This window comes from Geotrypetes seraphini, chromosome 2 (genome assembly GCF_902459505.1).
Source record: "Geotrypetes seraphini chromosome 2, aGeoSer1.1, whole genome shotgun sequence".
NCBI lineage: Eukaryota > Metazoa > Chordata > Amphibia > Gymnophiona > Dermophiidae > Geotrypetes > Geotrypetes seraphini.
Genome location: NC_047085.1, coordinates 39,688,865 through 39,712,829, shown reverse-complemented (window position 1 = coordinate 39,712,829; position 23,965 = coordinate 39,688,865). Strand labels below are relative to the sequence as shown.

At 47.1% G+C, this 23,965-nt stretch overlaps 1 protein-coding gene across 1 annotated transcript; it reads left to right on the top strand.

Moving 5' to 3' along the window:
- Nucleotides 1–1,508: 1,508 nt before the first annotated feature.
- Nucleotides 1,509–10,373, top strand: TRIB1 (tribbles pseudokinase 1). The gene is made up of 3 exons (XM_033933845.1): nucleotides 1,509–2,307; nucleotides 3,710–4,002; nucleotides 8,768–10,373. The coding sequence occupies exons 1-3, from the start codon at nucleotides 2,020–2,022 to the stop codon at nucleotides 9,240–9,242; spliced, it is 1,056 nt and encodes a 351-aa protein (XP_033789736.1). The 5' UTR covers nucleotides 1,509–2,019; the 3' UTR covers nucleotides 9,243–10,373.
- Nucleotides 10,374–23,965: the final 13,592 nt, after the last annotated feature.

Here is a 23,965-nt window from a genome sequence, read left to right as displayed (position 1 = left end):
GCATAGGCTTTGCAGCTGCTCCCATGCAGGTACGCAGTATGGAGACAATTCTATAATGGGTGCTGCATCTTAGGTGCCAAATACGTGTGCTATCATAATGGCCAAATGATGTTATAGTACATTAAAAAGGCAGGTGGAAATCTTAGAATACTGTAGGCTGCATCTGGTGGTACTGTTACGTGCTATGTTTTGGGTATAAGTGTATGACCCACGCATGGCTCGCTCATGCCCTGCCCTCAGGCACATCCTTTGTATAGTTAAGTGCTAAAGTACCTATCTGCACTTATTCTATCCGGTAGCACCTGTGCATAATAGTGCACTGACAAATGCACGCAGGACAAATGCGCATAACTGACAAATATTAACCCCCTCTTTTACAAAGCCGTGTGGCAAAAGTCCTGAAGCCTTTTAAATCCCTATGGGCTTTGGGGCAGCCAGTTAACCACAGCGGCAGCTGCTAGTGCGGCCTTGTAAAAAAAAAAAAAAATATATATATATATCTATATCTATTTTTTTTTAAAGGGGGAGGGGTTGTAATGAATTGATGCCTAATTTGTGGCACACTGTATAGAATTAGAGGGGGTGTGGGTAGTTTGGGATTTGCATTGTGTGTGCCAGCTAACTTTTCAAAGAGTTACTGTAGGTACAACACACTTTCCCTTTGGAAAAGGAGTTTGTAAGCCCAGCGAAGTAGCGGGAATGGAATAGGCTAAATTTATAAAGGCCCCCCCCCCAACAATAACCTTATATGATTTTGTATGCAGAAAGAATGAAACCCACTTCCTTTAGTATAAATGTGTGCCTCCTTGTATACATAAACCTCCCATGGCCTTTTCTTAGAAAACAGATAAAACCTGCATTCTCCAAAGCTGGTACTTTTCACCCACGTGCGTTATCAGTGCACACAAAAAAAAGAGAAATTAAATGCCTGGCTTGAGGCAATCTTCTAAGTATCCTTGTTGTAAGAAAGCAGCCTTAAAATAAATGAATAAAGGCCACAAAGCCTGCAACTGGTTTCTTCATTACATTATTCCTTGCAGCTTAGCTGGTGGAAGAGTACGACACAACCTCGTCCTCGGTTATCCTTCAGGTCCTAATCTGACTCTCCCTCCCAAGACAGCGCGCTTTTAAAATAAATGGGCTATTTGAAAACTGAGCGCCCTTTCCTGCAGAAAAAAAAGTCTATACTGACGGTTCTTTGAATCTGTGTGACTGGCAGGCCCTCTTTTCACTGCAGCTGCCCTAGGCGACTGCCTAGCCTTGATATAATTGGGGGGGAGGGGGTAGCCGCTCTTATCGCGGCCTGTCTTTTCTTGCTGCTCGGACAAAGCCGCCACCGGTCCCGCTTTATTTCGCTTCGTCAAGGTCCGCGCGCTGGGAAGAGCAAGGTGGGGGGAGGGAGGAGGGGGGCGTGCACTGAGCACGCGCTCCGCTCTCCATTGTTCCCCGAGAGCTCGAGGATCGCAGCCCCGCCCCCCTCCTCGGGCCGCCTCAAAAGATGCGCGCACGTGCGCGAGAAACAAAAGCCGGTAACGGGCTGAGCAACGGTGCGTCGCTCTTAGCCTCTGGTCGACGCTTTGGGTCCCCCTGGCTGGGCTCCGGTGTCCTTGCAGCCGCCGTCAGTGCGAGGGGGGCGGAGGCACCGCTCCTATATAGGCAGGAGCTGAGTCAGACGAGGGGTTGAGCCGGGCTGCGCTTGGGAGCCGGGGCCAGACGGTGCCAGGGAACTGCCGAGGTGGTGACTGCGAACGCTGTAGCGCCAGCCCGGCTCGAGAGCTTCCGCTCAGGCGCTTGGCTCGCGCCCTCCCCCCTCTGGATTTAGCAGCTGCAGCGGAGCGGGATTTAATAACTCTTTGCAACGACGCGTCTCCTGGTGGGAACTTTACCGAGTTACCGAAGAGCGGAAAGTTTCGTCTATTGGTGGTGGTTTGGACGGCCGCCCCCCCCCCCTTGCCTCCTGCTCGAGCTGCTCCGGCGGATGCCGAGGTCGCCCCCCCCGTCCGGCGCCCGAGTTGCCCCATGAGTCTGAACGTGCGCCGGGACGGCCACCGCCTGGCCCGCTGCCGCGCGCGCCCCAAGCGCCTGGAGAGCGACGAGCCGCTACCCAAGTGCCCGCGGCTGAGCGAGGCGCCGGCGGCGGCGGACCACCACGGCGGCGGCTACCTGGGCTCCCCGCAGCCGCCCGCCCCGCTCAGCCCTCCGCCGCCGAGTCGCAGCCAGGGCGCCGCCTGCATCGGCGCCTACCTGCTGCTGCCGTCCGGGGCCGCGGCCGTGAACGTGCACACGGGAGAAGAGCTGCAGTGCAAGGTAAGGTCTGCTCCCCTTAGACGCCTCATTAGAACGTGCAAATAAAACGCATGCAAAGCTTTCTGCAAGACGGTGGGGGGGAGGGGAGGGGAGGGGAGGGGCGATTTCTTTTGATCTGTTTGGGTGGGCTGTAGGCAGCCAGCAGCCCCCTCCCCCGAATGGAGTGGAAAGGAGGGAGCTTGGATAAGCTTTGCTTAGCTGACATTTTTTTTTTTTGGGGGGGGGGGCAGTATGTGATCTGGAGCAGGAGGTCTCTGGAATGCCCCCTATCCCCCCCCTCCCCACTCTGATTAGGGCGCATAGCGACCGTGACGCGCAAAGTGAAAAAGTGATTAAACATTCTGCGATAAGTTTACACGGCAGCCCGGGGAGTCGCTTACACAGCCCGGGCCGTATTAAAAGATCTTGTGCTATGGGGGGGGGGGGCAATATTTTAGAACTTTTGGGGAGTGCCTCACACTTACTCCCTAGACACAAACCAGGGACTTGGGTCAATATTAGGGGTGACTCCATGTGTCTCCCCACCTGCCTTTATACTCTTTGTTCCACCAAACTAGCGGGGAAACTGCTTCAGGGCTAGACTTTAGCCCTGCCCGGAATCATTTGCTAAAATAACCTGGACCAAACTGTGTATCCCGTGTCAAAGTGATCGCCCTTCACTTCAGCAAGCTCGAAACGCGTGGGGGGGGGGGGGTGGGGGCGCTAGGATATAGTGTCCGAGCCAACACCTAAAAGACCCATTTTGGGCATACCCGATTGCCTTTGCTTTCCGGGTGCTGGAGCTCTGGCCCTGCGTCGCTAGAGCTCGTGTGTCTCGGGATAGAATGGAAAGCTGGAAACCACCTGAAGTGCGTAATCGTGGACGTGAATGAATTTGACACTTTGGTTCTCCTCCCCGACGTTGCTGCTGCTGCCACCTGCTGTTGGGCTAAAACAAACTTTCATTTGTAACCTTTTAAGACAAGGCCGTAGCCTAGGCGCAGCCTGGTCTTTTTGAGACCTCGCCCACCCCCCAAGTGCTTGGCCAGAAAGGAGGTAGAGCTTTCACTGTGTCCGATTTTAGGTGAAGCCTCCCTCATCTCTTAGGAATCCTTTGCTTGCAATTGTTGCTCAGAAGCTGCAAATAGAGTTGCTTGTCATAACAATTAAAATAATAATGATCATAGAGTCTAAATATTACCACAGAAGTTTAAACTTCTCCAGGGTACTTACCCTTATGACTGTTGCAGATATGTTTTGGTGATGGTTCCACTTTTTTGTAGTTGGCTTTGTGTGCAGTGTTCGGGGGGGGGGGGGGGGGGGGGTTGCCTTTCTAGAGCATAGGTATCTTTGTTTAAAGATCATAATTTCTTTAGAAGTTGGAATGATGCTGTAACACCACCTCTTCTTTGGCTTTCCACAGGTGTTCCCTATAAAGCACTACTTGGACAAAATACGCCCTTACATTCAGCTACCTTGGCACAGAAACATCACGGGTATCGTTGAAGTCCTCCTTGGAGAGAGCATAGCTTATGTCTTCTTTCCGAAGGATTTTGGAGACATGCACTCTTATGTCAGGTGCTGCAAGCGGCTGGGAGAAGTGGAGGCAGCTAGGCTCTTCAAGCAGATCGTCTTGGCTGTTGCTCATTGCCACCAGTCGGGCATTGTGCTGGGGGACCTCAAACTAAGAAAATTTGTCTTCTCCGACAAAGAAAGGTAAGGCCTTATTCTCATCCCCGTAGACCCACGAGTACCATGCTGCTTGGACCGTACTGTGTGTGGTGTTTACTAGTGCAACAATTTGGCAAAAAAAAATGTCCCTAGAGCAGTCTGGTTTGAGGATAAATCTTCTCTAAAATGGCCTGTGTTGCATTTTACTGCAGTGTGTTTTTGTAACAGTCCAATTCTTCCCCTCCCCCCCTCCTCCCCAGTTTGTAAAATATTTATTTTTCCAGTTAACTTTGCCTGGTATGTTCACTGATGTACAATAGCTTTGACAGCTGGCATTTATTTTTGCTGGAGGTGGGGCTATATTCTGATTTGTGATGGGCTTTTTTTCCATGTTAGCTGTTGTAGGGATAGGACTTGGGTCACCCCTTTTTTTGTTTTAAATAATTGATCTAATGAGAGAATCAATATTTATTTGGATTTATTAACCATTTTTTTCATGAAGAGATTCACCAAAGCAGTTTACAATGGATTGTATAGTAATCGGGTACTCTTAAGTGTTTTCCCTATACGTCCCAGTAGGCTCAGTCTAACTGGTACGTGGGGCAGTGGAGGGATTGTTACTTGCCTAGAGTCACAAGCTGGGATTGACCCCACAACCTCAGTGCTGAGACTGTGCAGCTTTAATCACTAGGCCAGACCCCAGTGCTGATTTAAGGAAGACATGTCTGAAAAGTTTCTCCTTCCTTTTGGTCTTCTGGTGTCGCGCTTCTTATCTTTGAATTAGATGGCGTATGATTGAATGTGGGTAGATATTAATTTTCTGCCACTTGACCCCCCCCATTTGAGATGCTGGTTGCAAAACAGGTGTGTGTGTTTTCTAGTCTTTAATGAGGAGCTGGATGGCCACCTGGCTTCAGGGATGGAACAGCCCTTGGATTTTCAACCCTCTCTTGTGGGGGAAGGAGGCAATTCTTATTGAGGCCTGCCAAATACTCGGAAAACCAGGGCTTGCTGGAGTGGAGTGCAATGATGTGTTTAGGTGTACCTAAATTGAGGCCTGTCTGAATAGAATTTTTCCTTATAACAGTGTTCAGATTATGCTGAGTCTTGGTGGTTTTATGGAAAAAAAAATGTCTTGAGTCAACATAGGAACATAAGCATGCCTCCGCTGGGTTGGACCTGAGATCCATCGTGCCCAGCAGTCCGCTCAACGCGGCGGCCCAACAGGTCCAGAGCCTGTGCAGTAATCCTCTTATCTATACCCCTCTATCCCTTTTTCCAGTAGGAAATTGTCCAATCCTTTCTTGAACCCCAGTACTGTACTCTGCCCTATTATGCTCTCTGGAAGCGCATTCAGGTGTCCACCACACGTTGGATAAAGAAGAACTTCCTAGCATTCGTTTTGAATCTGTCCCCTTTCAACTTTTCCAAATGCCCTCTTGTTCTTTTATTTGTTGAAAGTTTGAAGAATCTGTCCGTCTCTACTCTCTCTATGCCCTTCATGATCTTGTAAGTCTCTATCATATCCCCTCTTAAGTCTCGTCTTCTCCAGGGAAAAGAGTCCCAGTTTTTCCAATCTCTCAGCGTATGAAAGGTTTTCCATACCTTTTATCAGACATGTCGCTCTTTTCTGAACCCTCTTGAGTATCGCCATATCCTTAAGATACGTCAACCAGTATTGGACACAGTACTCCAGATGCGGACGCACCATCGCCCGATACAACGGCAGGATAACTTCTTTCATTCTGGTTGTAATACCCTTCTTGATTATGCCTAGCATTCTATTTGCCTTCTTAGCGGCCGCTGTGCACTGTGCTGTCTGCTTCATTGTCATGTCCACCATTACCCCTAAGTCCCTTTTTTGGGTACTCTCATTTAATAACATCCCTCCCATCGTATAGTTGTGCCTCGGGTTTCTGTTTCCCACATGTAATACTTTACATTTCTCAACGTTGAACTTCATCTGCCATCTCGTCGCCCATTCCCCTAGTTTGTTCAAGTCCCTTTGCAATTCTTTGCAGTCCTTTTTAGTCAGAGCTCCACTAAAAAGTTTGGTGTCATCCCCAACTTTTATCTCACACTTCGTCCCTGTTTCTAGATCATTTATGAATATATTAAATAGCAGCGGCCTGAGCACCAAGCCCTGCGGGACCCCACTCGTGACCCTCCTTCAGTCAGAGTAGTGGCCCTTCACTCCTACCCTCTGTTTCCTACCTGCCAACCAGTTTCTGATCCATCTATGTACGTCTCCTTCCACCCCATGGTTCTTCAGTTTCCGGAGTAGGCGTTTATGGGGCACCTTGTCAAAGGCTTTTTGGAAATCTAGATATATGATGTCTATGGGGTCTCTCCTCTGTCCATCCATTTAATTCCTTTAAAGAAGTGCAATAAGTTCATTAGACACGATCTCCCCTTGCAGAAACCATGTTGGCTGGTTATCAGAAGTTTGTTTCTTTAAAAATGTTCATCGATGTTTTCTTTTATCAGTGCTTCCACCATTTTCCCCGGGACCGAGGTCAGACTCTCTGCATGAGAGCAAGCTGAACTTTGTTGTAGAAAAAATATTGGCATTCTGATGTTTTGTAAGCTTTTCAAATTTTGAGGCTAATTGTTTTTGAAAATACATTCTTATCCCCCTTCTAAAAGGATCTGCTCTGTTCCTTGCTCTGTTGGGTTGAGAAATAGTTTGAACGGGCCCATGAGGAAATGAACTGGATAAGCCTAGATCTGCTTAAAGTGAGGTGAAAATATAGAAACCAGTTTTCTGGCTAACAATAGAGACATGTTGAAACTTTATTACAGGTCTCTTTCTTTATTAAGGTAAAATCCGTTTTTCGAAATATCTTATGTTATGAGCTGGCTTTGCCAGTGTGTTTTTATAAGCAGTATTACAAAGCTGACAACATGCGTATGGGACTTAAGCAAGTAGAGGATTGAGCAACTCTTAGCTGAGGCCCTGTGTATTACACTTACAGGTGCGCTTGGTGCTATGGCCTTGCCAGACAGTAGGGTAATGGGAATTTGACTCATATTTTCCATTTACAGAACCGCAGAGTATTCTACAGGACAAGGGCAGGTCAAACCAAGGACACAGTGCAATTTGTTCTTGGAGATTTCTGTGCTATAATGCAGAACAGAAACCCTCCAAGCCAGGGGCCTCATGTCTTAGGTTAGCTGGCTGGTTTTAGTCATGGGGGTCTTTTGACTTAACAGTCATCCTTCCTCCCCAGCAGGAAAAACTAGCAGTAGAAAATGTGAATGAATCAAAAACTTAACACTTTATGTTGTGAATAGGCTTAGTTTAGTGTTTTTTGTTTTTATTTAATGGTAAAAAGCCACATCTTACCCAGTGTGTCCAGAAGCTGTATATACTTTTTCCTAGCTAGTATAGATATTTCTTGGTATTTTTTTTTTTCCCCTAAATAAATGTTATGCTAACATACAGTACCAATAGGAGGAAAAAAAATTTCCCTCAGAGAATAGTTAAGCTCTTGAAAGCATTGCTAGAGGTTGCGCTAAGAGCGGATAGCGTAGCTGATTTTAAGAAAGGTTTGGAGAATTTCTTGGAGGAAAAGCCCATAGTTTGTTATTCAGAGAGACATGGAGGAAGTCACTGTTTGCCCTGGATCGGTAGCATGGAATGTTGCTGCTGTTTGGGATTCTAGAATCTTGCTACTCTCTGGGATTCCGGATTCTAGAATCTTGTTAATCTCTGGGATTCCGGAATCTTTCTATTTTGTGAGATTCTGTATGGAATGTTGCTACTCCTTGGTTTTTGGCCAGGTACTAGTTACCTGGATTGGCCACTGTGAGAGGCTACTGGGCTTGATGGACCATTGGTCTGACCCAGTAAGGCTATTATGCTCTTTCCTGCGGGAAATGGCAATAAATGGTTTTCCTTCAGTGAGAGCGAGTGCAGCTGTTTGTAAAGACTTGCTCTAAAATGGTGGGAGGATCCCTGGCTTGTCCTTACTGCACTTTTTGGTGCTTGTGATGAAAGAGTTGCAACACTGTTTTTTAAAGGAGTCTTTAAGTTGGCACTGCACCTAAAATAATAAAACAGAAAAACAAGGCAAAATTAATTTAAAAACCTGCTCTCTCTGCCCCCCTTCCCTGACAGAGAGAACAGGGCATCTTGGCTTCAATAACTATTGAACTCTCAATGCCCAAGATGTAATGGATGCAAGTGTGGGGAGGGGTGGGGGAGGAAGCCCATGACTAGGAATATTGTTGCTTTTAATGGTAGCTTGAAGCAGCTCTCAGTCATGAGGACATACCTAGCTAGTCCAGTTTTCAGAATATCTGCAATGAATATGCATGAGAGAGTTGTATACAATGGAGCTAGTACATGCAAATCTCATGTATATTCACTGTGGGTATTCTGAAAAACTGGACTGGATTAGGAACCTTTTATTTAAAATCCTTCAGGGAAACTCCATAGCTGCCAAGTTACCCAGTCCCAGGAGGACAACTCCAGGCCAGTCCTTTATTTCTAATATCCTTGATTTGTGGGCTTGTTTGTTTATTTTGTGGTGGTGGGGAACATGCAGTACCTGATTCTATATTGAAATCAGTGTTGCAAGTACTTTACTACTTTTGGGATTTGTTTCTTTTTTTAAGTAGGATCAACCAAGGTTGACTTTGTGGATCCTAACCAGCTTGGCAGCTCTGGATTTGCATCACTTTTACATCTGGGGATTTTTATTTTTTTTCCTTTTAGTAAAATGAGCATGTCCACTTGTAAACCACTTAAGAGTGCCCAAAACTCTTTCAGCAGTGGTAAATTTTATGCTTTTTTTTTTTTTTTCAGGACTCGGTTGAGACTGGAAAGCCTGGAAGATAGTCATATAATCAAAGGTGAGGATGATGGCCTATCGGATAAGCATGGCTGCCCAGCGTACGTCAGCCCAGAGATCTTGAACACAACAGGAACCTACTCTGGCAAGCTGGCAGATGTCTGGAGTTTAGGGGTGATGCTGTACACCCTGCTTGTGGGACGCTATCCATTCCATGACTCGGACCCTAGTGCGCTTTTCTCTAAAATCCGCCGTGGACAGTTCTGTATGCCGGACCACGTATCCCCGAAAGCCCGATGCCTGATTCGTAGCCTTCTAAGACGGGAACCCTGTGAGAGACTTAATGCCTCTGAAATTTTACTGCACCCTTGGTTTGAAGCAGTTTCAGAGCCCGGCTATTCTGATCGTGACATGGGTGGAGGAGCCCCTGATCAGATTGTTCCAGATCAGTATATAGAGACTGAGGACGTTGTTTCTTTCTTTTGCTGATCCTTCCTGTATGCTCACACTTCATTTTTACAGAAGGTTTCCTTTTCCCTGATATTTCTTTATCTTCATGTCAGGTGGGCAAGCATTCTGGCTGAGTAAAGCTTGATTTTAGTTTATAAACGCTTCGTGCCCATAACAGTGAACTGTGTTAACAACTTATCCCACTGAAAAAAAAAAAAAAAAAACTTTCTTTCTTGGAGGTGGAACACATTCATCTGGCGAGAGAAGATAAGGGTGGTTCTATATATATACAAACAAGGAGCTGTGGGTGTTTTTTTTCATGAAGACTCCAAGCTTCAAATAGCCACTTGTGATTAGGTTCAGCTAAGAACTTCTCCCTGGGGCAGAGAGTTATATACTAAAACCCTGCAAATTAGCCCTCTTTCAAAATTCAGTTTGTTAGGAAAATTGAACCCTAACTCAGGGACACTCGTAAGCTATAGATTTTCTTGCCAATTCTTGTTCAAGTCCCTTCTAGATCTGTGAGAGGAGTGGGAGGGGCATAGTTCAAACCATACCCCTTACGCTGGGCTTTATGGTGACCTACCTAACTGAGTTGGTTTTCAATGTGGCATGAAGAATACCAAGTGTCAGGGTCAGCTTTTTTGACTTCTTTTTTTTCTCAAAAGAAATAACGTTTTATTAAACGGGTAAATTTTTTTTGACATCCTGCATCGTAACAATGCTTTTTGAAAAGGCCAAGCCTTAGCAAGCTACTACCACACATTGTGAACATGCCATGGATACATTGTACTGTGTTTCGTTCTAATTTTTTTTTTTTTTCTGTACATAGAACTTTTATTTTCCACGCGGATGTAATATTTTCTAATAAGAGGTGCCGAAGAGCAGTTTCTAAATGTGAATTTTTGGCAATAGTAACGCTATTGGAAAGAATCGTGAGGCCTGGAGGGCCCATAACCTTTCTTGCACTAAAACACCTCACGGTTGTTTGATATTTTTGTATCTGTGATACGTTTGTAAACTTTAAAATCCTGTATATAACAGATGACTGCAGGAAAACAAACACTATGTCAGACATAAATATTTGTATGTATATGTGTATGGAAAACCTAAATGAAGTTCAGGTTGTTGAAAGTTTTAATAAACTTGTTTCTTAATGTTTCTCTCTGACTTTGGACTCTTCACATATGTTAGGCAGTGGGGTATTTGCTACTCTATGCCATGGATGAATGTATTTTCTAGCTTTTTTTGGTTGGTGTCATTAAGGGATGAGAGTTTAAGCATTTCTGGTAGTTTTGGGACATTTAGAGCTAGGCAGATGGAGGGCTCATGGTAGGAGTATTTTCTACTACATAGGAAAACAGGTGCTTATTTTCCCTTTTTTATAGAATACAGTACTCCCACCCCCCGATATTCTGTTCCAGGAACCCCTGCGAATGTTGAAAAACCGCGAATACGGTTTTTAGCAGGGGAGATAGAGGGCAGCTGGAGCGCTGGCGAGTGAAGGAAATCACTCGCTGTATGTTCCGACCCCATCTTCCTGTACTAAAGTCAGGCCTCACCAGTTAGTGAAGGTTAGTGTTTGTCAACTGTCTAGAAACGTTTTAATAGGCAGGTATAAATACAAATGAAAGGTACTGGGGGAGGATTAAAAAAGGTAGGGGGTGTGTAAAAAAAAAAATTGTTAGTTGGTTGGGACTACACAGAGGGGGGACAGGGTACAGAACCTGGCAGAGAGAATTTGGTTAAGAATTTTTTTTTCTTTTGTTTTGCTCCTTTAAATCTAGAATGTGTCTTATGGTCAGGTGCGTCTTATGGAGCGAAAAATACAGTAGATTCCAGATTGGTGCCTGAAATGAGTAAATGGGCTCAAATGACTTACTGGACATAACAAACACTTAGGTGCCATCGATTCGCATTTGAGTCTTTGCATTTGAGTCCTAGTGACTTGATAATATCAAGTTTTTGTGGCACAATACAGAAGTAGATTGCTGGGCTTTTCTTCGCAGTATAAATTCAATGTCACATCGAACACAATCATCCGCCTCTCAACAGTTCCCATCTGCTGCTGTCCAGATGAGTGGTACATTGTTTGACATCTCCACTGAAACCTGTTATGGTACATGGGCTTGTCATGCCACTGGGGCTTGCAAGCTTCTGTGAAGCTATGCCGTCGGTAGTTTCACTACCAGCAGGGCCTCCCAAGGTAGACAGGTTTCAACAGAGATATCAGACTTAACAAAACAATTGGCACCGATTTATGATTTGGGTGCCAAGCTCACTACATGCTATTCTGTAACAATGGCTGCCTAAATTGGGCAACTCAAAAGAGGTGTGGCCGGGGGAGCAGCATGAGGAGGTCAGGGGCATGCAATATAAAGAAGCGCTCGGTGTTACAGAATTGGAGGTATTTACACACCTCTTGTGTCAGGATTTACACCAGGTTTTAGCTGATGTAAGTCCTTGCAATCAAAGTTGAGCAGTGGATTTGGGGTCTCTCAAGATTTCTGAAACAGTAAGGTCTTCAAATATTATGAAATAAGAATGAATCCTGATGAATGAGGAACCCATTCCACAACAAAGCTGTTACATGAGAAAATTAATGTTCACTAAAGGTCTTTAAATGGACACCCTTAAAAGAAAGAAATATCAGTGCATATGTACGGCTAGATCTGCATGACGCATTTCCAGAAAACAATTGAACCAAATTGGTTCTTGATGCAGGGGAAAAAACTGGAAAATCCAATTTACAGTTGTTATCCTGAAGCATCATTTTAGCCGTGCCAAAATTTATGGTACCACTTACAGAATTTGGCCCATAATCCACCGAACACTAAGCAGGATCCCCTGCCTATACTCTGCCTCGGTGTATTCCTTCCCCCCCCCCCCCCCCACCAAACACACAAACCAATGTAAGTTGTGTTACTCTGCAGGTAGCCACTTTGGGTTGTATGTAGAAGGAAGAAGGTATTGATGTCCCTGTACAGGTCATTGGTGAGGCCCCACTGGGAGTATTGTGTTCAGTTTTGGAGACCGTATCTGATGAACGTAAGAAGACTTGAAGCGGTCCAGAGGAGGGTGATGAAAATGTTAGGAGGCTTGTGCCAGAAGACGTATGAGGAGAGACTGGAAGCCCTGATTATGTATACCCTAGAGGAAAGGAGGGACAAGGGAGATATGATTCAGACGTTCAAATACTTGAAGGGTATTAACGTAGAACAAAATCTTTTCCAGAAAATGGTAAAGCCAGAGGACATAATTTGAAGTTGAGGGGTGGTAGATTCAAGAGCATTTTTTAGGAAATTCTACTTTTATGGAGAGGGTGGTGGATGGCTGGAATGCGCTTCCGAGAGGTGGTGGAGATGAAAACGGTGACTTGAGTTCAAAGAAGCGTGGGATGAACACAAGAGGATCTAGAATTGGGAAAATAATATTAAATATTGAGTACCAGGTAGAGCTTTGGATTCTTGCCCAGAAATAGCTAAGAAGAAAAATTTAAAAAATTTAAATTGAATCAGGTTGGGCAGACTGGATGGATCATTCGGGTCTTTATCTGCCCTCATCTACTATGTTGCTATGTGTGTATGCATTTAGACATAGGGCTCATTTCCAAAAAAGATGTTCAAAAGACAGCATAAACCGGCACGTGGATGTCTTACAAGTAAAAATGTCCAAGTGGACAATCTCAAAACACTTTCTAGATGCCTTTATGGTTGGTTTGTCTCCAGTATATCCACATCTTAAGGGGGCTTGTTAGAGGCGTATTATGGGTGGGCTTAGGATTTGGATGCTTGTCGGGCATAATCAAATCTTAAGATTGTGGGCATTTTTTTTTTTTTTAAGATGCTAGGAGCTAGACCTGTTTTAAAAGTGTCTAAATGTTAAAAAGGTGCCCAGATGACCACTGGAGGGATTAAGGCATGACTCCTTTACTCACCTAGTGGTCACTGACCCCCCTTTCACCACCAAAGATGTTAAAAAACAAAACCTGTATTACGGGGGTGCTAAAAAGTTCTCAGCCCAAGCAGCTTCAGATGTTAACACAGACATTTGAGCCCAGAGTGGTTCTTTTAAGAAGTACTATAGTGAATTTTACATTAAAAGTTCCAGGGACAGATGTCACAATATCTTGCTTATATTGTATGGTGAGCCCTCCAAAACCTACTGTACCTACATAAAGAAGATACCTGCAGGCATAAGGGCTATATTTGTATACAGGTGGTTACAGTAAGTTTTGGAGCTGTCTGATTAGTTTGCTAAGAATACCTAGACAAAAAAATCTTATGAGTTTTTCATGTGGATGTATTTATATTCAAGTGGCCAAAAAAAATAGATGTACTGAGGACCAAAATGTCTACATAGGTCATTAAAAAAAAAAAAGTCACATCTTGCTGTTTTGAGAATGGATCATAAAGAGGGTAGCAAGATTTACATTTTTGAGAATAGCCAAGTTTTCAGATGCTTTCAGAATAATTGGAAGGAGCCCAGATTCCGCAGCAGGGCAGGAAGATTATTCCAAAGCTCAGTGATTTTGAAGAAAAGAGATTTCCCTAATTTTCCAGCATAGATAACGCCTTTTAGTGAGGGGAAAGATAGTTTAAGTTTTTGGATGGATCTGGTAGTGTCCGGTCTTGTAGAATTCCAAGATAGTGGAATTAGAGGAGGAAGAATACCATGCAAGATCTTGAATGTTAGGTAGGCACACTTAAAGAGAACCCTAGAAATTACTGGAAGCCAGTGAAGTTTTGACAGAAGCGGGGAAACATGATCAAATTTAATTTTTGTGAAGGTCAACCTAGCTGCAGTATTATGGATCTGCTGAAGTCTTTAGAGACTTTTCTTGGTTAGACTTAGATAGATGGAGTTGCAGTAGTCCAGCCTGGAAAGGATGATTGATTGTTCAAGGACAGCAAAATGTTGTTGGTGGAAGCAGGATCCCACTTTTCTCAACATGTGGAGTCTAAAAAAACATTTTTTTTTTTTACCAGAGTGTTGAGATGGTCATTAAATGAAAGTATAGAGTCAATAATGACGCCCAAAACTTTGCTTGAGCATTCAATCTGCAGTGTGGGACCTGAAGGTAATGAAATGAATGTGGATAGCTGATCTAATTTTGGGCCAAGCCAAAGTAATTTTGTTTTGGATTCATTCAGCTTCATTTGTACAGTGAGGACCCAGGATTGGAGTTTCGTTATGCATGCTGTTATATTCTCAGTGAGGTTGGTAGGATTTGAATCTATCTCAAGAAGGACAAGGATGTCATCTGCATATGTGTATAACACATGCAGAAATGTTAACACCTGCTTATAGACCTGCCCTGTTAATGGGGTGCAGGGCCAAAGCAGAGAATTTTCTGTCAGATAGAATACAGCCCATAGTACACACTGATCTTGAAGTGACTTGGGTGATACTTTTTTAAATAAAGGTTATCCCAGGACAAGCAGGCAGGTATTCTCACTAGTGGGTGATGTCATCTGACAGAGCCCCGATACGGACATCTTGCAAGCATGTCTTGCTTGAAGAAACTCAGAAGTTTCGAGATGCCCGCACCGCGCATGCGCCAGTGCCTTCCCGCGTGATGCTCCGGGCGCGTCTCCTCAGTTCTTTTTCTTCCGCGGAGCTGAGAAGTCTATCTTCAATTTGCGCCCATTGAATATCTTTTTTGCCGCGGGTTGAGTTCTTTTGGGCTCTCCTGTGCGTTTATTTCTTTCTTTGATTTCTTTAAAAAAAAAAAAAAAAAATTTTTCCTTCCGGGTCGGCCGCGTGGCTGAGGCCCCGCGCCTTCGACCTTGCGGCGGAGCTTTTCCGGCCTATGTCCCGGCCGATTACCGGTTTCAAAAAGTGTAGCAAGTGCCAGCGCGCGATTTCGCTCACGGACCCTCATCGACGCTGCTTACAGTGTCTGAGACCGGATCACTCCCCGAAATCGTGCCGGCCTTGCTCCACTCTGACGGTGAGAGCGTTTAAGCGCCGCTGTCTGCTCTGGGAGTCCATGTTCAAGATGGAAGCTTCGTCAGATCCTGCAGCTTAGACATCGACGGGGGCTTCGACTCCTTCAGCGAAGCCCGCTGCCTCCCCAGCTGCTTCGGGCCTCCTGAAACCGGCATCATTCACCCCGGTTTCGGCCCAGGCTTCAGCTTCGGCGCCGGTGCCTTCCTCCGTTTCCTCGGAGCAGGTATCGACCCCTACAGTTCCACCAGTGGTGTTCAAGGTGCCGAAAGCTGGCAAGCAGAAGCACACTGCACCTAAGGAGCGCGGAGACCGTGCGGAAGGGCCCCCTTTTGGTGCGGATCCCTCCATATCGGCTTCGCTGCGGTCCATTCTGGAGGCTCAGTTCGTTGAGCTCATGCAAACCATGGGGCCTCGTCTGATTGCCACCATCCAGGGTGACCTCCCAGCTTCGGCTTCGAGGGGCGGACCGCCCCCTCCTCCTCGCCGCATGACTTCGTTGCTCGACGAGGAGGAGCGGCGAGTGGTGTCCGGGTCCTCGAGGAGGTCCTCCGAGAGTGCTATGCCTCCTTTGGAAACGATTCCCTCGAGGAAACCCTCGTTTAGTGACCTGCCTCCCTTGGAACCGATTACTCCGCCCCATGAGTCAGTGTGGCATCCACCTTCGGGGCCATCTAGTCCGGGGCATAGCAGGAAGCAGGACGAGTTCTTCCGAACTCCTTATCAAGCCTGGGCGATGTCCAGAGAAGCACCGACTCTTCCACCTTTGCGATCGACGGCATCGAGTCCGATCTGCTCCTTGGAAGCGTCTGACCCAGTCTCGCACAGAAGGACTCGATCCCCTTCCAGGCATCGGGAGGGGCATCGGTCCAGGCATTCTTCGAAGCATTCCTCTCGACACTCGACCGTCTCGCCTCAGAAGAAATTGCCTCGGTTGGGGTATGCTGCTTCGACTGGGTCTCCTCCGGGCCCGGAGTTCGAGGACCCCAAAGTTTTCTACTCGTCCTGTTGCTCACAGGCCTCTTTGGAGACTGAGGCTTCGTCTTCTTCTAGTCCGTCTCGCGGACCGGCGACGGCGGACCAATTGTCCTTTTCATCGTTCCTCAGGCAGATGGCGGATGACTTGGACATTACTCTAGATGCGGGGTCTCGATATTCCAAAGAGTATCTCGATACCATGCACTTGCCTCGGCCTCCGGCGGAGTCCTTGCGGCTTCCCTTGCACAAGCTCCTCGACCAGACCTTCATGCGCTGCTTTGAGTCTCCTTACTCTATCCCTGCGGTCCCTGGCAAGTTGGATTCGCGGTACCGCACGGTACATCATAAAGGCTTCGAGGGTCCTCAGCTTTCGCACCAGTCCCTCCTGGTCGAATACTCGCTCAAGCGGTCTCATCCTGGCCAGGTCTACGCTTCCGTCCTCCGGGCCGCGAGGGCAGAACCATGGATAAGTTTGGGCGACGCATCTATCAGAATTCGATGATGGCGTCTAGAGTCCTGAATTACAACTTCCACTTTGCAACCTACTTGGAATTTTTTCTACCTGTGCTTCGAAAGTTCACTCCATACATCGAGTCCCAGGCTAGGTTTGAGTTTGAGGAAGTGGTTGCTTCGTTGTCCCAACTTCGACTTCAGTTGATGCAATCTGCCTATGATGCGTTCGAGCTCTCTGCACGAGCGGCGGCTTGCTCGGTGGCGATGCGCCGGTTGGCCTGGTTGCGGACCATTGATATGGACCCGAATCTTCAGGACCGCCTGGCGAACGTCCCGTGTGCTGGGGCGGATCTTTTTGACGAATCCATCGAGACTGTCACGAAGAAGTTGTCTGACCACGAAAAGTCCTTCCAATCTATCCTTCGGCCGAAGCCCAAGCCTCAGCAGTCTCGACCTTCTCGTCCACCGTTGATTTATCAGAGGCGTTATCAGCCGAGGCAAACTCCTCCTGCGAGACAACCGGCGAAGCGTCAGCCTCCCCAGAAGGGTCAGCCTAAGTCTCAGTCGCCGGCTGTCCCTAAGACCACACAGCCTTTTTGACTGTCTCGTCGAGGGCATAACCAACCTCATTCTGCCTCCCCCTGGTTTTCCCATCGGAGGGCGCCTCCATCATTTTTATCATCGCTGGGAGGCCATAACAACCGACCTCTGGGTCCTTACTATCATCAAGGAGGGATACTCTCTTCATTTCCATCGGGTCCCTCCGGACCACCCTCCAAGAGAGTATCCTTCCAACTTGACTCAGACCGCCCTTCTTCTTCAGGAGGCTCAGGCTTTGCTCCGGCTTCGTGCCATGGAGCCGGTTCCAACGGACCAACTGAACCAGGGATTTTACTCCCGGTACTTCCTTGTCCCGAAGAAGACGGGCGACCTGCGACCCATTCTGAACCTCAGGGTCCTCAACAAATTCCTTGTCAAAGAGAGGTTTCGCATGCTGACGCTTGCTTCTCTCTACCCCCTCCTCGAGCAGAACGACTGGTTATGCTCTCTGGATCTCAAGGAGGCCTACACTCATATCCCAATTCATCCGGCCTCTCGCAAGTTCCTCAGATTTCGGGTGGGACATCTCCATCTGCAGTACCGAGTGCTTCCATTCGGCCTGTCTTCGTCTCCCAGAGTCTTCACGAAGTGTCTGGTGGTGGTGGCTGCAGCACTCAGGAACCAGGGTCTTCAGGTATTCCCCTACCTCGACGACTGGCTGATCAAGGCTCCCTCGGCCTCGGGGGTCTTCTCGGCGACCTTGTCCACGGTTCTGCTTCTGCAGAGTTTGGGATTCGAGATCAACTTTCCCAAGTCTCATCTACAGCCGACCCAGTCTCTGCCCTTCATCGGGGCTGTCCTGGATACCATTCGTCTCAGAGCATTCCTTCCTTCTCAGCGCATGGCTGCTCTTCTTCATCTCTGCCAGTCTGTGTCTTCTCGACAGACCATCTCGGCGAGACACATGATGGTCCTCCTGGGCCACATGGCCTCTACAGTTCATGTGACGCCGTTTGCCAGACTTCACCTCAGGATTCCTCAGTGGACCCTGGCATCTCAGTGGACTCAGGTGTCGGATTCGTTGTCTCGACACATCTCAGTCACTCCTGCTCTTCGGCAGTCTCTGCTCTGGTGGATGACCTCTTAGAATCTAGTCAGAGGTTTGCTGTTTCAGTCTCCTCACCACCAGAAGGTTCTCACAACCGATTCCTCGACCTATGCCTGGGGAGGGCATCTGGATGGGCTCCGCACTCAGGGATTCTGGACCTGTGCGGACCGACTCCATCAAATCAATCTTCTGGAGCTCAGAGCCATCTTCAATGCTCTTCAAACTTTTCAACATCTACTGCACGACATGGTGGTCCTCATTCGCACCGACAATCAGGTCGCCATGTATTATGTAAACAAGCAAGGGGGCACGGGCTCGGCCTCCCTCTGCCAGGAAGCTCTCAGAGTCTGGGATTGGGCGGTTCGCCACAACACCTTCCTCAAAGCTGTCTACATTCAGGGGAAGGACAATGTCTTGGCAGACAAGCTGAGTCGGCTTCTCCAGCCTCACGAATGGACCCTCCATTCCAGGCCCCTTCATCAGATCTTTGCTCAGTGGGGAATGCCTCAGATAGACCTCTTTGCGGCTCCCCACAACTTCAAACTGCCTCTTTTTTGCTCCAGGATCTACACTCCTCATCGTCTCGAGGCAGATGCCTTTCTACTGGATTGGGGGAATCGCTTCCTGTATGCGTTCCCCCCATTTCCTCTCATTCAAAAGACTCTGGTCAAGTTGAGATCGGATCATGCCACCATGATTCTGATTGCTCCTCGGTGGCCCAGACAACCTTGGTTCTCCCTTCTACTTCAACTCAGCAGCAGGAGTCGGTCCTTCTTCCAGTGTTTCCTTCACTGCTTACTCAACATCAGGGTTCACTGCTTCATCCCAACCTGCAGTCTCTCCACCTGACAGCTTGGTTCCTCTCAACGTAATCCCTCACCAGTTTTCCCAGGCGGTGAGGGAGGTCTTGGAAGCTTCTAGGAAGCCTGCTACTCGTCAATGCTACTTCCAGAAGTGGTCTAGATTTTCTTATTGGTGTGTTTCCAATTCTAAGGAGCCTCAACGAGCCTCTCTTTCCTCTGTATTGGACTATCTTCTACACCTATCTCAGTCTGGTCTCAAGTCAACATCTATACGAGTCCACCTGAGTGCTATTGCGGCTTTCCATCAGCCTCTACAAGGGAAACCTCTCTCTTCTCATCCTGTGGTTTCCAGATTTATGAAAGGACTTTTTCATGTCAATCCTCCTCTCAAACCGCCTCCAGTGGTTTGGGATCTAAATGTTGTCCTTTCTCAGCTTATGAAACCTCCTTTTGAGCCTCTGAGCAAGGCTCCCCGAAAGTTTCTCACTTGGAAAGTGGTTTTTCTGGTGGCCCTCACATCTGCTCGCAGGGTCAGTGAGCTTCAGGCCTTGGTGGCGGACCCACCTTTCACAGTTTTCCATCATGACAAGGTGGTCCTCCGCACTCATCCGAAATTCCTACCTAAGGTGGTCTCTGAATTTCATCTCAACCAATCCATCGTGCTTCCAGTGTTTTTTCCAAAGCCTCATTCTCATCCTGGAGAATCAGCTCTGCACACTCTGGACTGTAAACGTGCTTTGGCTTTCTACGTGGATCGCACCAAACCACACAGAACTGCTCCTCAACTTTTCGTCTCCTTTGATCCAAACAAGTTGGGACGACCTGTATCGAAGCGCACCATCTCCAATTGGATGGTGGCTTGTATCTCTTTCTGCTATGCCCAGGCTGGATTACCCCTTCCCTGTAAGGTCACAGCCCATAGGGTCAGAGCAATGGCAGCCTCTGTAGCCTTCCTCAGATCGACACCGATTGAGGAGATTTGTAAGGCTGCCACTTGGTCCTCGGTTCATACATTCACCTCTCATTATTGTCTGGATACTTTCTCCAGACGGGATGGACAGTTTGGCCAAACTGTGTTACAAAATTTGTTCTCCTAAGTTGCCAACTCTCCCTCCATCCCATTGAGGTTAGCTTGGAGGTCACCCACTAGTGAGAATACCTGCCTGCTTGTCCTGGGATAAAGCAATGTTACTTACCGTAACAGTTGTTATCCAGGGACAGCAGGCAGCTATTCTCACGTCCCACCCACCTCCCCTGGGTTGGCTTCTCTGCTAGCTACCTGAACTGAGGAGACGCGCCCGGAGCATCGGGCGGGAAGGCACTGGCGCATGCGCGGTGCGGGCATCTCGAAACTTCTGAGTTTCTTCAAGCAAGACATGCTTGCAAGATGTCCGTATCGGGGCTCTGTCGGATGACATCACCCACTAGTGAGAATAGCTGCCTGCTGTCCCTGGATAACAACTGTTACGGTAAGTAACATTGCTTTTTTGTACGCTCCCTTCAATCTGATAATCCTATCACTGTGCAATTCTCATTGGCTCACTTCTAAGGATGAATTCAGTGAAACAACTATTATGAGAGTTTTCTCAGCTTTTTTTTTTTCTTTACAATACAATAAATCAATTTCTAGACTGCATAACCAAAAAGTTCTATGCGGTTCCCAAAAGGGTAGTAAGAATACAGGAGAATCTGAATGTAAGAAATCTAATTGCCAATGAATTTGTTGAAGAGATACATCTTCAATTGCCTTCTAAACTGAAGATAAGAGTGGGACATAAGAGCACAAATGCCTGAAATCACCATCATGCAGAGCAGCTTGAAAGGAAAGTTGTCACTCGTGAAATTTTTTAAATTTACAGCCATTAGCTGGTGGTAAAAGGAACAGAGCGTGGGTTTTTCTCAGGGTTTTCTGGGATGAAAAAACAAGTCCGTCAGGTACTGTGGGGCCTGACCGGTGACAACTTGAACTTAAACCTTTGGCTGCTCAACGATAGAAGAGCCATCTTGCAGCTTTTGCTGCCTTCAAACTGCGGCCCGAGCTTGCCGCCTGCCGGGAGAACCTTACTTCGGCAGCTGCCTGCCTTATTTCCAGCCCCAGCCACCGCACCGACGCCTCTCTTACTGCTGGGCCGGGTGTGTGAGCTTGCTCCGCCCCCCCCAGCCCTGCCGGAAGAACTCAAACCTTCAGCTGCTCAATGGTGTGCAGCCGTTCGGCGCGCCGGCTAAGGCGCACGGCAAAGGCACATGCCTTAGTGCGTGCCTTTGCGAAGCGATTGAGCGAAGCACCAAATTACCTCCAATCCAACCGCCAGAACCGATCCTTCAAGACTTCCCTGCAGACAACTAACTTCAAACACCTAACTGTGACCAGAATATTCCACCAGTAACCCGGACAGACTCAACTGCTAAGTATTTGCATGACTCCATCCTCTTGCATGCCTTTACCAATAGCCTAGAGACTGACCCAACTACTAAGTATTTGCATGACCCAATCCTCTTGCATGCCTTACCAACTGCATGCTACAAGCCAACCTGGATACCACATACTCTGCCTCATCTGACTAACTCAACACTCGCCAATATTTTTCCTCTTCCAAGTCAATTCGAGCTCCTGTATACCTGATTTTCTACCTCCAGGCTATTCCACAACCTAGCCAGTCCCATCTTCCCCCAATCCCCTCACAACCAGCCTCCTTCACCTCCCTAAACATTCCCACCTCACCCCCTGCTCTCTCACCAATTCAACGAGGAACAGCATGTCCAACTTCACAAAAAAACTACTAGCCCTCCTCCTCCTCTATCTTCTCAGCTCAAGGCAATGGATCCCCAGAGCCTTAGCATTTGAACCCATCCCTACCTACCTCACCTGGAACAGAATCACCAAACTAGGCAAACCACTTCTACCCTCCCATACCCTCCATGACTACAAGGAATCAGGCCCCTTCCCAATCTCTGTGGTCAATACTGCCCAACACTTCCCTAGACCATCACACAAAAGAAACCGACTCCTTAAAAGCCTACCAACCACTCAACCCATAACTCTCCCAGAACACTACACAATCACTGGTGCCTATCTGAACATTCGCTCGGCTAGAAACAAAACCCAACCGATTAAAGATTAGCTAGAAGAAACCCACCTTGACATTCTTCTCTTAACATGGCTAATTTCCGATCAGGACACCATCATTGGAGACCTACTTCCTATAAACTACAAAATCATTCCGCTATCACGACATACCAGGAGAGGAGGTGGCCTAGCTATAATCCTCAGAGATCACTTCCAATTCCAAACTCTAGACTCCAAAATGACCAAAGACCTGGAAATCCTCTCCTGCAAACTATCCAAAGCAGACTGTAAAGATAACCTGACTATTACAGTATTCTACACCCCCCCTAACAAATGGAATCAAGCTAAAGAAGATCTTTACGAATTCCTCCTCGCAAATTCCACTGCTGGCACCCACACCCTCCTCGCCTGCGACGTAAATCTACACCTGGAGCAGTCAGAGAATTCCAATGTTTCTGATCTTTTCTCCTTCCTAACATCCCTGGGATTCTCTACACCACCCCCAACCAAAACACATACTAAAGGACATCACTTAGACCTGATCTCATTCCTCCCCAATATCCCTGCCTCCCCCAGCATAAGCTTTAATGATGAAACCTGGACTACCACCCCTTGTTCAGACCACCTCCGATGCAACTTTAACTTACACTGGCTCAAAAAACAAATCCAAAAGCCGCCAAGAACTACCCACAAAGAAAAAAAAATATGGACTAGAGGTCAACTAAACCCTGAAGAATTCTGGTCCCATTACAACCCAACACCCATCACAGACCCAAACCCCAACTTCATCCCAGGTTGGAATAACTTCAGCATCCAGATTCTAAACGACTTGGCTCCACTGAAACCCTGCAAGAAAAAACACCGCTCATCTGCCAACTGGTTTGGCGCCAACCTTCTAGCTCTGAAACAAGAAGTGCGCAAGCTAGAAAGAACTTGGTGCAAATCCGGCACAGACACTGACAGACACTCCTGGTGAAAAAAAGTTATTGAATACAAAAGAACATCAAAGAGAAACGCTCCAAATACTACATCCAATCAATCAACACCCCATTCCTGAACAGCAATAAACTCTTCAGACTAGTCAACTCTTTATTTGACATCAACTCATATAAAAGCTCCCCCACAGATCTTCTACCCTCCTCAACAAACCTAGCCAACTACTTCCCCAATAAAATTCTTAACTTAAAAACCTCTCTTGCCACAACAAACACCAGCCCAATAACCCATCTGCCTCCCCCAAACAATGAAGGTACTACCACCGACATGACTTGGAATCGCTTTGAAAACCCAGACTGGAACCTATTTCTAGAGCTATACTCCAAATCCAACTGCCTACTAGATAATTGCCCACCCTCCATCATGAAAATAGCTCCCCCCCCTTCAAAGTGGAGCTCTTCAACTGGGTCACTCTCTGCCTATCCACCGGCTACTTCCCGCTGGAACTCAGCCACATCTTCATATCTCCAACTATCAAAAACCCCAAAGAACCACTCTCCACAGCCACCAACTACAGACCCATTGCCAACATACCATTCTTCCTCAAAATTATGGAAGGCCTTGTCAACCTGGACCTCATGTTACACCTCGAGAAATTCAACATCCTTCATGACTCCCAATCTGGATTCCGCACTAACTACAGCACGGAAACTGTCATAGTATCACTAACCGACTACCTCCTCCAACTATTCTCCCAGGGAAACAACGCTCTGTTACTCCAGTTTGACCTAAGTGCCTTTGACCTGGTAGACCATGACATTCTGCTTAGTTGCCTTGATTCTATAGGCATTTTGGGACAAGTACTAACCTGGCTCACAGGCTTCCTAAAAAACCGCACCTACCAAGTACACAATGAGGGAGCCTACTC